The sequence below is a fragment of the Bombina bombina genome, chromosome 5 (assembly GCF_027579735.1).
Source record: "Bombina bombina isolate aBomBom1 chromosome 5, aBomBom1.pri, whole genome shotgun sequence".
NCBI classification, from domain to species: domain Eukaryota; kingdom Metazoa; phylum Chordata; class Amphibia; order Anura; family Bombinatoridae; genus Bombina; species Bombina bombina.
In genome coordinates, this window is record NC_069503.1 from 262,536,951 (window position 1) to 262,550,905 (window position 13,955).

General features: G+C 38.2%; 1 protein-coding gene across 1 annotated transcript in view; it reads right to left on the reverse strand.

Annotated features, from left to right (window-relative positions):
• Positions 1–732: 732 nt before the first annotated feature.
• CACNB2 (calcium voltage-gated channel auxiliary subunit beta 2) overlaps positions 733–13,955 on the reverse strand; it is a 535,276-nt gene continuing 522,053 nt past the window's right edge. The window contains exons 12-13 of the mRNA XM_053713972.1: positions 12,319–12,504; positions 733–1,816 (exon numbers count right to left, since the gene is read on the reverse strand). Coding sequence (XP_053569947.1) covers positions 1,328–1,816; positions 12,319–12,504 — 675 coding nt within the window. The 3' untranslated portion in view covers positions 733–1,327. The remainder of the gene's footprint in view (positions 1,817–12,318; positions 12,505–13,955) is intronic.

The window sequence follows — 13,955 nt, forward strand, 5'->3', positions numbered from 1 at the left end:
TCAATAGATTAACTTCTTTGTTGGTAGAAGGGTACATTGAACCATCTATCATCAAAGGCCTAATGTCCACTGTGGTGGTAAAGTATGGAAATCTCCATAGACTTTAATGGAGACAAATGTTTTTATCACCAGTTTCCACAACTTACCACCTCAATGGAAACTAGGTCAAAGTTGGTTAATATATTAACATTGTGATTTAAATGGACATAAAACCCAACTTTGTTCTTTCATGATTCAGACAGAGCATACAATTGTAAATATCTTTCCAATTTACTTCCATTATCTAATTTTCTTATTTCTCTTGCTATCCTTTGTTGAAAGAGATACCTAGGTAGGAACAGCAATGCACTACATGGTGCTAGTTGCAGATTAGTGGCTGCACTTATATGCCTGTTGACATTGGCTCAAATGATGTGTTCAGCAAGCTCCATTACTGCACATTCAACAAAGGATAACAAGAGAATGAAGCATATCTAATTATAGAAGCAAATTGGAAAGTTGTTTAAAATTGTAAACTCTATATGAGTCATGAAAGAAAAAAAATGGGGTTTAAGTCTCTTTAATAAGCAATTAAGAGTCCTAGATTTTTTTTCCTCACTAATTCCAGTCAACAGTGATTTAAAATGACTATCTTTAAAAAAAAAAATGTATAAAATGTGTGGTCAGACATTGTAGGTTTAAACAGAAGAAAAGGATAAACCTATTTTACAACAGAGGACCAGCACACAGAAAATGAGTTTTAGCTTTATGATCTCTCAAGTGTAAGGCAATATTTAGCTCTGTTCTCAAAAGACAGCAGGAGGGAAAACATAACAATTTGTGGACTTAAAATAAACATTCAAACCAGGTGATTGCAATTAATTCAAAATATAAAAAGTCATGATATAGAATGTTTGTTTTCCCAGAAGCCAGACACCACTTCTGCAGTAAAAAATAAAACTACAAATAGCAAACCTGGAAGAAATCTATGGAATTATCTACCTAAATCTGTCCTGTCACTGTTCCGTGCCTAGAAAACAGCATTTGCTTTATAAGAGCAGCAACATTAAATTGATGGCAACAGACATGATTCAAACAATAGCCACAAACGTCGCTAAATGACAGGTCTGGCAACAGATTTGCAGCTGCCCCATGAAAAATGTAAATATTAAAACATAAATATATAGTCTCTGTTTTATGCTGTAGCTATACAAGAAACAGCAATCTAGAAATGGTCTAAAGAAGGATGTTGTATCTTTTGCAACATAGAACCAAACCATTTGGAAAGTGGTCATTAACAAGAATAAAAAAAAAATAATCACATCTAATGGTGCCAATGAAGCTTATGTTACTGACGGACGTAAACCTCCCGGTTCCATTCTGCTGTATCATTGCGTTTCCTGGAAATCTCTCCATCCTTCTCACAATATCGGTCCCTGGATTTATGACGACTGCGGGGTTTATTGCATTCATTGTGGTCCTGGTCTCTGTCCTGCTCATTTGAACGATGCCGGGTTTCCTTATGTCGGTGATCACTACTTGCATGAGATTCGTCTCTGTGATTATGATCCCTATGTGAGTCTTTATGATCACTTCGTTCTGAAGGGTAATCGTCCTTTGGTTCAAGGTAATTGGAGTCTCTATTGTCTTGTGTTTCAGAGTCAAATGTTTCCTGTCTGGACAGACCTCTGTGAACTCCACTCCGATGATTATGGTGCTGTGCAGATGTGGAAGATCTATGTTGAGACTTTCTTGTGGGTTCGGCACTTGCATCTTCTTCAGCTGTGCCAGGTCGTTCAGGTGCGGGTTGATCGTTTTTCTGGTCTCCTTGGGAGCTCTATATAAAAGCAATAGTAAATGTAAGGGATGGTCTTATTTTGGGACAGAAGTATTAAAACAAGCTAACAAGATTACTAAGTTAAAGGGGACATTAAACCCAATTTTTTTCTTTAATGATTCAGATAGAGCATGCAATTAAAATCAACTTTATAATTTACTCCTATTATCAATTTTTCTTTGTTCTCTTGCTATCTTTATTTCAAAACCAGGAATGTAAAGCTTAAAAGCTGGCCCATTTTGGTTCAGACCCTGGGTTATGCTTGCCTATTGGTTTGCTAAATGTAGCCACCTATAAGCAAGTGTTATCCAGGGTTCTGGACCTAAAACGGGCTGGGCTCCTATGCTTTAAATTCCTGCTTTTTAAATAAAGAGAAATAATGGGTTAGCATCCATTTAAAGCTTTAACTATTACAATAAAATACATTTAGTAAAATTTCCATTTTACAAAAGATTTTTATTTCTTGGCTGTTGGCATCTTCTAAAACAATTTAATAGTCATCTAGATCACTGTTACATACGTCACATTTGGGTGTTTTACTTTCAGTTCTGAGAAATACAGCCTCATTATTCATATATTAAAGACAAAAAAAAAATGATGAGTTATTTACATTATTGTTTTCATTTTCATTATCAGATATCATCCTCTTCTGCTTGACTCCTTAATAATATCTGCTTTGTAACCATATTTGATCTGTGCACTTAAAGGTTAATAATAAATATTTTGGCATATTAGACGTATTGAAAGTGGCAAAATCACATTATAAATATATTAGGCATGTGCATTCAGATAATTCACAAATGATCCGAATGCACATGCCTAAAATACATATTTTAGACCCCTGTGAGTACTATTCAATTAACTGCATCTGTTGCCGCTTTCCTTTTTTTTTTCTTCTAAAAACATATGAGGTAGGTGATACAGCCAATGACAAGCAATATTGCCTTACCCACAGACAGAATGCATCACCTGTTCCGTGTGCTCCTGCATCATCAGCGGGTACATGCCAAATGTCTCTTATATCACAGCTTGCGGGAGCACACATTCAGTATTCTATCTGGGGCAGGTGGTATGGCTTGTGATTAGCTGTACCACCCACTGGATACGTTTTAAAAAACAAAACAGCAAGGGACTTAGGGTGCTGTTGTAGCAGGACCCAAAGGTTCTGGTCTAAATTATATATTTATAATGTGATTTATCACTTTTGCTAAGATCAATTAGCACTACTCAGTACAAAGTATTTTAGCATTAACCTTTAGGGGAAAAAAGTAATCAGCTTTTTAAAAAACAAAAACAACAAAAAAAAAACAAAAACAAATGTAAACAGTAATATACAACAATACGAATCACCATTGCATAATGATCATCTAATTAATTCACAATTATGCCCTATTCACAATACACAAAATACTTCACAACTCTGGATCATCGCTGGAGAGGCTTTGGAAACCTAAAGGGACAGTCTACTCCAGAATTGTTATTGTTTAAAAAGATAAATAATCCCTTTATTACCCAATTTTTGCATAATCAACACTGTTGTATTAATATACTTTGTATGTCTGTGATTACCTTGCATCTATTCCTCTGCAGAATGCATCCTTATTCAGTTCTTTTGACAGACTTGTATTTTAGCCAATCAGTGCCCTCTCATAAGTAACTCCTCTAGCGTGAGCACAATATTATCTATATGGCACACATGAACTAACGCCCTCTGGCTGTGAAAACTGTCAAATGCATTCATATAAGAAAAATTAAATGAAGCAGCAGCACCAGTTTCAAGGTCTTTATTCAGGACAAGAGAATAAAAAACAAGACGTTGCGGGGCTGGTGAGCCCCGCAGCGTTGTGTTTTTTATTCTCTTGTCCTGAATAAAGACTTTGAAACCGGTGCTGCTGCTTCATTGCATTTTGTTTTATTTACTATCGGCTAGATTTAGAGTTCTGCGGCCAAAGGGGTGCGTTAGCTACGCGTGCTTTTTTCCCCCCGCACCTTTTAAATACTACTGGTATTTAGAGTTCACATAATGGCTGCGTTAGGCTCCAAAAAAGGGAGCGTAGAGCATATTTACCACCACTGCAACTCTCGATACCAGCGGTGCTTACGGACGCGGCCAGCTTCAAAAACGTGCTCGTGCACGATTCCCCCATAGAAAACAATGGGGCAGTTTGAGCTGAAAAAAACCTGACACCTGCAAAAAAGCAGCGTTAAGCTCCTAACGCAGCCCCATTGTTTCCTATGGGGAAACACTTCCTAAGTCTGCACCTAACACCCTAACATGTACCCCGAGTCTAAACACCCCTAACCTTACACTTATTAACCTCTAATCTGCCGCCCCCGCATATTATTATTAACCCCTAATCTGCCGCTCTGTACACCGCTGCAACCTACATTATACCTATGTACCCCTAATCTGCTGCCCCTAACACCGCTGACCCCTATATTATATTTATTAACCCCTAATCTGCCGCCCCCGCTATCGCTGACCCCTGCATATTATTATTAACCCCTAATCTGCCGCTCCGTACACCGCCGCAACCTACGTTATCCCTATGTACCCCTAATCTGCTGCCCCTAACACCGCCGACCCCTATATTATATTTATTAACCCCTAATCTGCCGCCCCCAACGTCGCCTCCACCTACCTACAATAATTAACCCCTAATCCGCCGACCGGATCTCACCGCTACTCTAATAAATGTATTAACCCCTAAAGCTAAGTCTAACCCTAACACTAACATCCCCCTAAGTTAAATATAATTTAAATCTAATGAAATAAATTAACTCTTATTAAATAAATTATTCCTATTTAAAGCTAAATACTTACCTGTAAAATAAACCCTAATATAGCTACAATATAAATTATAATTATATTGTAGCTATTTTAGGATTAATATTTATTTTACAGGCAACTTTGTAATTATTTTAACCAGGTACAATAGCTATTAAATAGTTAATAACTATTTAATAGCTACCTAGTTAAAATAATTACAAAAATACCTGTAAAATAAATCCTAACCTAAGTTACAATTAAACCTAACACTACACTATCAATAAATAAATTAAATAAACTACCTACAATTATCTACAATTAAACCTAACACTACACTATCAATAAATTAATTAAATACAATACCTACAAATAAATACAATGAAATAAACTAACTAAAGTACAAAAATTAAAAAAGAACTAAGTTACAAAAAATTAAAAAATATTTACAAACATTAGAAAAATATTACAACAATTTTAAACTAATTACACCTACTCTAAGCCCCCTAATAAAATAACAAAGACCCCCAAAATAAAAAAATGCCCTACCCTATTCTAAAATAAAAATAGAAAAGCTCTTTTACCTTACCAGCCCTGAAAAGGGCCCTTTGCGGGCATGCCCCAAATAATTCAGCTCTTTTGCCTGTAAAAAAAAAACATACAATACCCCCCCAACATTACAACCCACCACCCACATACCCCTAATCTAACCCAAACCCCCCTTAAATAAACCTAACACTAAGCCCCTGAAGATCTCCCTACCTTGTCTTCACCACACCGGGTTCACCGATCGATCCAGAAGAGCCTCCGATGTCTTGATCCAAGCCCAAGCGGGGGGCTGAAGACATCCATCCTCTGGCTGAAGTCTTGATCCAAGAGGGCAGAAGAGGACATCCGGACTGGTAAACATCTTCATCCAAGCCACATCTTCTATGTTCTTCCATCCGATGACGACCGGCTGATCTTCAAGACCTCCACCGCGGATCCATCCTCTTCTTCCGACGACTAGACGACGAATGAAGGTTCCTTTAAGGGACGTCATCCAAGATGGCGTCCCTCGAATTCTATCAGCCAATCGGAATTAAGGTAGGAAAATTCTGATTGACTGATGGAATCAGCCAATCAGATTCAAGTTCAATCCGATTGGCTGATCCGATCAGCCAATAAGATTGAGATTGCATTCTATCGGCTGATCAGAACAGTCAATAGAATGCGGTCTCAATCTGATTGGCTGATTGGATCAGCCAATCGGATTGAACTTGAATCTGATTGGCTGATTCCATCAGCCAATCAGAATTTTCCTACCTTAATTCCGATTGGCTGATAGAATCCTATCAGCCAATCGGAATTCGAGGGATGCCATCTTGGATGACGTCCCTTAAAGGAACCTTCATTCGTCGTCTAGTCGTCGGAAGAAGAGGATGGATCCGCGGTGTAGGTCTTGAAGATCAGCCGGTCGTCATCGGATGGAAGAACTTAGAAGATGCGGCTTGGATGAAGATGTTTGCCGGTCCGGATGTCCTCTTCTGCCCGCTTGGATCAAGACTTCAGCCGGAGGATGGATGTCTTCAGCCCCCCGCTTGGGCTTGGATCAAGACATTGAAGGCTCTTCTGGATCGATCGGTGAACCCGGCGTGGTGAAGACAAGGTAGGGAGATCTTCAGGGGCTTAGTGTTAGGTTTATTTAAGGGGGGTTTGGGTTAGATTAGGGGTATATAGGGGTGGTGGGTTGTAATGTTGGGGGGTATTGTATGTTTTTTTTTTACAGGCAAAAGAGCTGAATTCTTTGGGGCATGCCCCGCAAAGGGCCCTTTTCAGGTCTGGTAAGGTAAAAGAGCTTTTCTATTTTAATTTTAGAATAGGGTAGGGCGTTTTTTTATTTTGGGGGTCTTTGTTATTTTATTAGGGGGCTTAGAGTAGGTGTAATTAGTTTAAAATCGTTGTAATATTTTTCTAATGTTTGTAAATATTTTTTTATTTTTTGTAACTTAGTTCTTTTTTATTTTTTGTACTTTAGTTAGTTTATTTCATTGTATTTATTTGTAGGTATTGTATTTAATTAATTTATTGATAGTGTAGTGTTAGGTTTAATTGTAACTTAGGTTAGGATTTATTTTACAGGTAATTTTGTAATTATTTTAACTAGGTAGCTATTAAATAGTTATAAACTATTTAATAGCTATTGTACCTGGTTAAAATAATTACAAAGTTGCCTGTAAAATAAATATTAATCCTAAAATAGCTACAATATAATTATAATTTATATTGTAGCTATATTAGGGTTTATTTTACAGGTAAGTATTTAGCTTTAAATAGGAATAATTTATTTAATAAGAGTTAATTTATTTCGTTAGATTTAAATTATATTTAACTTAGGGGGGTGTTAGTGTTAGGGTTAGACTTAGCTTTAGGGGTTAATACATTTATTAGAGTAGCGGTGAGATCCGGTCGGCAGATTAGGGTTTAATTATTGTAGGTAGGTGGAGGCGACGTTGGGGGCGGCAGATTAGGGGTTAATAAATATAATATAGGGGTCGGCGGTGTACGGAGCGGCAGATTAGGGGTTAATAATAATATGCAGGGGTCAGCGATAGCGGGGGCGGAAGATTAGGGATTAATAAATATTATGTAGGTGTCGGCGGTATTAGGGGCAGCAGATTAGGGGTACATAGGGATAACGTAGGTGGCGGCGGTGTGCGGTCGGCAGATTAGGGGTTAAAAAAAATTAATAGAGTGGCGGCGATGTGGGGGGACCTCGGTTTAGGGGTACATAGGTAGTTTATGGGTGTTAGTGTACTTTAGAGCACAGTAGTTAAGAGCTTTATAAACCGGCGTTAGCCCAGAAAGCTCTTAACTACTGACTTTTTTCTGCGGCTGGAGTTTTGTCGTTAGATTTCTAACGCTCACTTCAGCCACGACTCTAAATACCAGCGTTAGAAAGATCCCATTGAAAAGATAGGATACGCAAATGGCGTAGGGGGATCTGCGGTATGGAAAAGTCGCGGCTTCAAAGTCAGCGTTAGACCCTTTCCTGACTGATTCTAAATACCAGCGGTAGCTCAAAACCAGCGTTAGGAGCCTCTAACGCTGGTTTTGACGGCTACTGCCAAACTCTAAATCTAGCCGTTAGGGATTTTGTCTCTCCCTGCAGCAAGCACAGTGTGGTGGGCTACTGTGCTGGACTCTTACTTTTTAATATATTGCATTCATATAAGAGGCGGCCTTCAAGGGCTTAAAAATTAGCATTTGAGCCTACCTAGCTTTAGCTTTCAACTAAGAATACCAAGAGAACAAAGCAAATTGTAAAGTTGTTTAATATTATTACTTTATAAGAATGTATAAAACGGGCAAAGCGTATATACAGAGATATGCTAGATAATGTCAGTCACTTCTATCCCACAAGTACCGGTGTGGTACAGGACGGGGGGCATCTAAAGGAATGTAAGCTTCTACAAATTGTAATTTTGTGCATTATAGATGTCATATCTGATTAACCATTGGTTGTACTGTCTTTCAATGATTGTAGCCCACAATAAAGATTTATTTCAACTAAAATGACATGCCCTATCTGAATCATGAAAGTTTAATTTAGACTAGACTGTTCCTTTAATAACGTCCAGTAGCTGATACCTACGATTCTGGTTGCCTTGCAGGACTAGATAAAGTAAAACACACAAACGTTTGCAAGCAATATAAAGGAAGGCATGATACGGCAATCCTTCGTATTATTTTGCAATGTCCAGGAAAAAAAATTGCTATTTTCTTGAACAAATATTTGCCTGATTGGACTTTAACTGCCTGTTTACAGGATCTGAACCTCCTACTGGTCGGTGTTCCTCTACCTTGCAGATATATAGGGTTCATACCCCTTGTTTTTATTATATTTAATTTGTTTATTTTTATTAAGCAAAGGTCATTCCTATTGGAAAGGGTTATACATGCAGCATGGAATTTTAAGTGTAAGTGCTACTTCTCTCTTTTTGAGCTTTTTGTTTTACGATATTTGTCACCAATACCAGTTTAACTGTTCAATGTTAAATTAAAATGGTTCCAACTGCATTTAATTCTAGAATTTAGAGGGTGATGACCTCTATTGACATTAATTAAATTATCTAAACAATATGGCTGCTACTGCTATGTGAATGATGAATTCAAAAATTATGAAACTGTGAATTAATGAAAACTACCTAAATGCAAAACATATTTGATGTGTACCATATAGTATCTTCATAAAAAATATTTGTTAATTGATTTTATAATAAAATTTCTATATTTTTAACTGGTATTGATGTTTTTCTTGACATCCCTTGAGCTTATGAATATTGTTTGCCTTCAAATAAAAAAGACTCTCATATTTTACTAATTGACTGACAATCATCCACTCACAATTAGGGGTCAGACCATAACTAGTTCTACCTAATGATATAGTCAACATTTAATTAAACTTTATCAAAACCAATTTGAGTTGTCAGACTTGCACAAACCTCCTAACATTTGTGGCTGGCTAGCCAGGATTCAGGAGTTTGAGGGGGGCCTGTTAATACTGGATAGTGGGTTGGATCTTGGGCAAGTCTCTGAGGTTTGTGGGTGTATCTGGGTGGTCTGAGTGTGTCTGGGTGGACTGTGGGTGTGGCTAAAGGAAATCCTGCAAATCAGGAGATATGGCTGTCTCGGCAGAACAAAGCTCAGAATCTGTAACGGTCTTGCACAAATCCAGACAGTTGGAAGGTCTGGCCAGGGAGTTATTTCCCTCTCTTCCGTTAGAGCTGTAGCAGTTGCCAGTGAGGATTATAAGTACAAAACAACAGTCCAGTTTTTGTTTTAATTTAAATATAAACAGCTTATCCTTAATTTTTTTTAAGATGAAAACATATTTCTGGCATGTGTAAATGCAGCTTTCTTTCATGTAATTGGCAAGAGTCCATGAGCTAGTGACGTATGGGATATACAATCCTACCAGGAGGGGCAAAGTTTCCCAAACCTCAAAATGCCTATAAATACACCCCTCACCACACCCACAATTCAGTTTTACCTACTTTGCCTCCTATGGAGGTGGTGAAGTAAGTATGTGCTTGATTTTTTTGTTTTCTTCTGTGATAAGCGCTTCTAAGCATTTTGAAGCCCAATTCCTCTCAGAGTACAGTGTTTATCAGAGGGATGTGAAGAGAGTATCACCTATTTGATTTTATGGTTTCCCTCGTGGGAAATCTTTTCAAGGGTTCTCTGTTATCGGTCGTAGGAATTCATCTCCTACCTCCCTTTTAAGATTGACTTTATGTATAAAGTTTTAAATATATGTATATTACTTATATTTGCCATCAGTGGCGTCACTAGGGTTGGTGTCACCCGGTGCGGTAAGTTATGGTGTCACCCCCCCCCCAGAAAGCAGACACACAAAAACACAGGCACACACACATACAAACACTCAGACACACTTAAAAACATACTCAGATGCACACACAAACACTCGGAAATATACTCAGACACACACACAAAAACACTGAGACACACACACACACAAAAACTCAGACACACATACAAAATATGTAAACTGCACTGCATTAATTATAAAGCGCATGCCTAGAGCTGCTCCCTGGCTCAGCAGAGCATCAAATGAAAGATAAACAGAGCACTCTAAAAATAAATCACTAAAGAAAAGGTTTAGGCGCAAACTATGAAAATTCTACTCTCTGACTCTGTTCCAAGCCTGTCAGTGCACAGCCCCGGGCCGCGTGCCTACCGCTTCTTATGGCCAAGCACCTCTGCTCTCTGCCCACCCCCAGACCCCCGCCCGCCCTCCTACCTGTTCAGTGTGCACTTAGTGTACTGTAACCGTACCGATCTGGTGGGCATCATACGTGGCTCCTTCACTTTAGAGACAGTGTCAAACAGTCATGCGGTCAGGTGCCAGGCATCCCCTCATGATTTGCCAGTTCCCGTTTAGAGAGACAGCACAGCAGTGAGTGACTCCACTGCTCCACATGTCACTGAGCAGTGAGCACAGATAGGCAGGCAGGTTTAGGCTAGCAGCGCAACTTTGCAAGCCCCACGGCATGCCCACAACATTCATAGCGAAATTGGGCAGGGCAGAAGCAAAGTACAAACAAGCAAAAGCAGCCGGGAAAACTATTTGTTGAAATTGCAGCACTGGCTCAAGGGGCAAAAAAATTGTGTGTCTACAACTTCCCCAGTCCCACCAATGTTCACAAATGCCAGCCCCTCTAATAAAAAAAAATCTATGCATCTCAACATTGTATTTCTTTGAATTTCAATAAAATTTAAAAAAAAAATTTATTTTTTATTTTTTTTGGTGTCACCCCCTGGAGGGTGTCACCCGGGTGCGGCCCGCCCCCCCCCATAGTGATGCCACTGTTTGCCATGAGTCAGGTCTATGTGCATTTCCCTTTGCAGTTTGGCAGTTTCGTTATGGGAATCATGTTTTAGGAAGTTTGTCTTACCTGGGGTATAGTCTTTTTTTCATTTGACTTGTTTTTTTCTTTAAAACTTGCTGGCAAATTAGGCTCGCGAGGGAGCAAAATGCTGTTATTTATTGCGTCATTCTTGGCGCAAGAATTTTTATGGTGCGAACGTGCATCTGTAATGACGCAAGTTTGTCATTTCCTGCGTCTTAGTTGACGCTAGGTTTTTTGGTGCAAAAATGTGTTTGATGATGCGAGTTGCGTCATTTCCGGATGTTTGTTGGCGCCAAAAATTTCTCAACTTCCTTTTGCGTCGTGCGTCATACTTGGCGCAAAAAACATTTAGTTTTATTTTACCTCACTTCCTATATGCTCCTTGCCTTCTTTATGCTCAGAGGCTATGCTATTTGCTTGTGTGATAGAATTGAGCACAATATACCCTTTGTTTTGCTCTGTTGTTTTATTACTAAATAAAAAGTAGAACTCGCTTGCACTAAGCTACCATGTATTGTGTGATTTCTTATGCATTCAAATTCCCTTCTCTCTTTTTTTTTTTTTTTTTTTACAAAATCACAATGGTGCCTGTGTTCTAAAAGCTAAAAAAAGCAATCTGCTTGTGAAACTGCAGGATGCCGAACAGTTTTTTTTCCCCTCGACTGTCATGTTACCAGAAGCTCTTTCTCTCTGTCCTGGGAGGTACTGTCAGCCTTAGCTGATAAAACAGGACTAACAAAATGAACTGAGCCATTTAAAAAAAAATAGTACAGCTTTATTTTTCTTTTTTGAGAATAAGATCATATTTATACTTTTTTCACCCACTATTTCCTCTCCTCTTTCAAATACACACCATATGATATTTATAATGATAACAAAAAATGGTGATGATTAATTACTTAAACTATTTATGATGTGTTCATATGATCTCTCTTTTTTCCTCTTAATTCTATCTATGCACTTAGTTCTTTTAGCAATGTGTTATTTTATATGGGAAAATAAAAGTTACACAGGATAAAATAATTTGATGAACCGCAATCCGACAATGGACTTTAAGAACAAAAGAAACTACATCAGAAATACTTTGCTTATTTGTGATCAATGTGGTTTTTCCCATATCACTTTTGTAACCAATCAACTGTCTGGCTAAACTAATTTCTTTTTTTTTTTTTAAACAACTTTATTCAGTTTTGAAATATGATAGAACAGCTTTATTGCAATGGTAAAAAAAAACAAAGTGAAAATCTCTCATGATTAATGTTTATGTTTAATTGTTCAATAGTGTGATAAAATAAATGGATGTATAAGCATTGGTCCATTACCTGTGTATTAGAGGCAGAGGAAGGTGTAATGGGAAGAGTTGCAGCTGTTAGTGAACGAGACAGAAGTACATTAGGGGGGTGACTACTGGGAGGATGAGTCGATTTCCAGTAGGCTTCTAAGTAGTCTGCCAGATGCTCACACGCATCTTCAAGCTGGTTCTCATCTAGGATAACATCAAACATTTCCTGTGAAAGAGCAATGTTACAGTTAACATAAATATGCAAATGTGCATATAAACTGAGATTAAATGCACATTAAATATTGAGATTCTTACTGTAGTATTTCATTTGTAACTGTCCCTAACTGGCCTCAGAAGTATAAGTCAGATAACATAACGGAGCAGGAAACCTACATTACAACATGACGGCACTCATTACTTTACAGAGACTACAATGCTACACTTATTTCTTCAATATTTATGCAACAAATATAATTACAGAAGGCTTCTACACATTATTCTCAGGCTATTAGCTTGATTTTGAATACATCAAAGTCTTGGCTGCCAAAGAGGGCTACAAGGCATCACAGGGCAGTGTACCCATGAAGTGAACCACCCCACAAGATGACCATACAGACAGCAGTGGACCTACTCAACAGAGGGCTCTGGTGCAAAACATCCCCCCCCACCAAAGGTAACTCAGTAATATACATGCTGCTCTGTATAACGATTTTGAGAATGGATAGATGGTACTGAAACTTACACTAATAATAGGCTCCCTTGCATTAGGATTGTACACATTCTGCACATGCCTATGTATAAACCTGCTGCTATGGCTTCCCCCAGCACTTGGGCCCTGGTGCCACCATACCTGCTGCCCCTATAGTAGTTCCGTCCCTGCATAGAGAACATTGCACATATACAAAGGTGACACACAGAAGTTCCCATAAACAAATGTATATGTTTGTCTTTAGGCCTGTTTGGCTTCTTTACCTAGTGCAACGCATCTAAATGGTTGAGTGCTATAAGGTTGTAATTCAAGGTTGTAATTTGAATACGTATTTCATACGTGGATGCCCAGTTCATGCAATCAGAGGATGGAGCTATAAAAACAAAATGTATGCTTATCTGATAAAATAATGTATTTCATGGTGGTGAGAGTCCATGATCCATTACGCCTGGGAATTACTCTTCCCTGTCAGTAGGAGGCGGCAAAGATTTCCAAACCCCAAGAACTCTATAAAACCCCTCCCAAATCACTGGCAAATCAGTCTGATATATAGCCAAGCCAATAAGGTAGGAAAAGTAATAAGAGCAAAAAAAAAAAGAAAGATGTACACTAAAATAAACCAACACCAAAATAACAGGGTGGGGTCTTGGGGACTCTCACCACAATTAAATAAATTAATTTATCAGGTAAGCAAAAATGATGATTTCATACAGGTGGTGAGAGTCCACAATTAATTTTTCCTGAAAACTTATACCCAAGCTGTGGAGTCCACGAGTAATGAAAAATAAGGGCTGGATAAAAAGAACATATTTTTCTTCATCGAAACAAATCCACAACCCAAATAGAATCCAAAGAATAAGCAGGGTAGTTTTTTTTTATATGCAATAAAAATGACCAACAGGTGAAATCAAAATTATCCTGAGACAACTGCCTAAAGGACTTCCAACCAAAGGCTGCCTCAGAAGAAG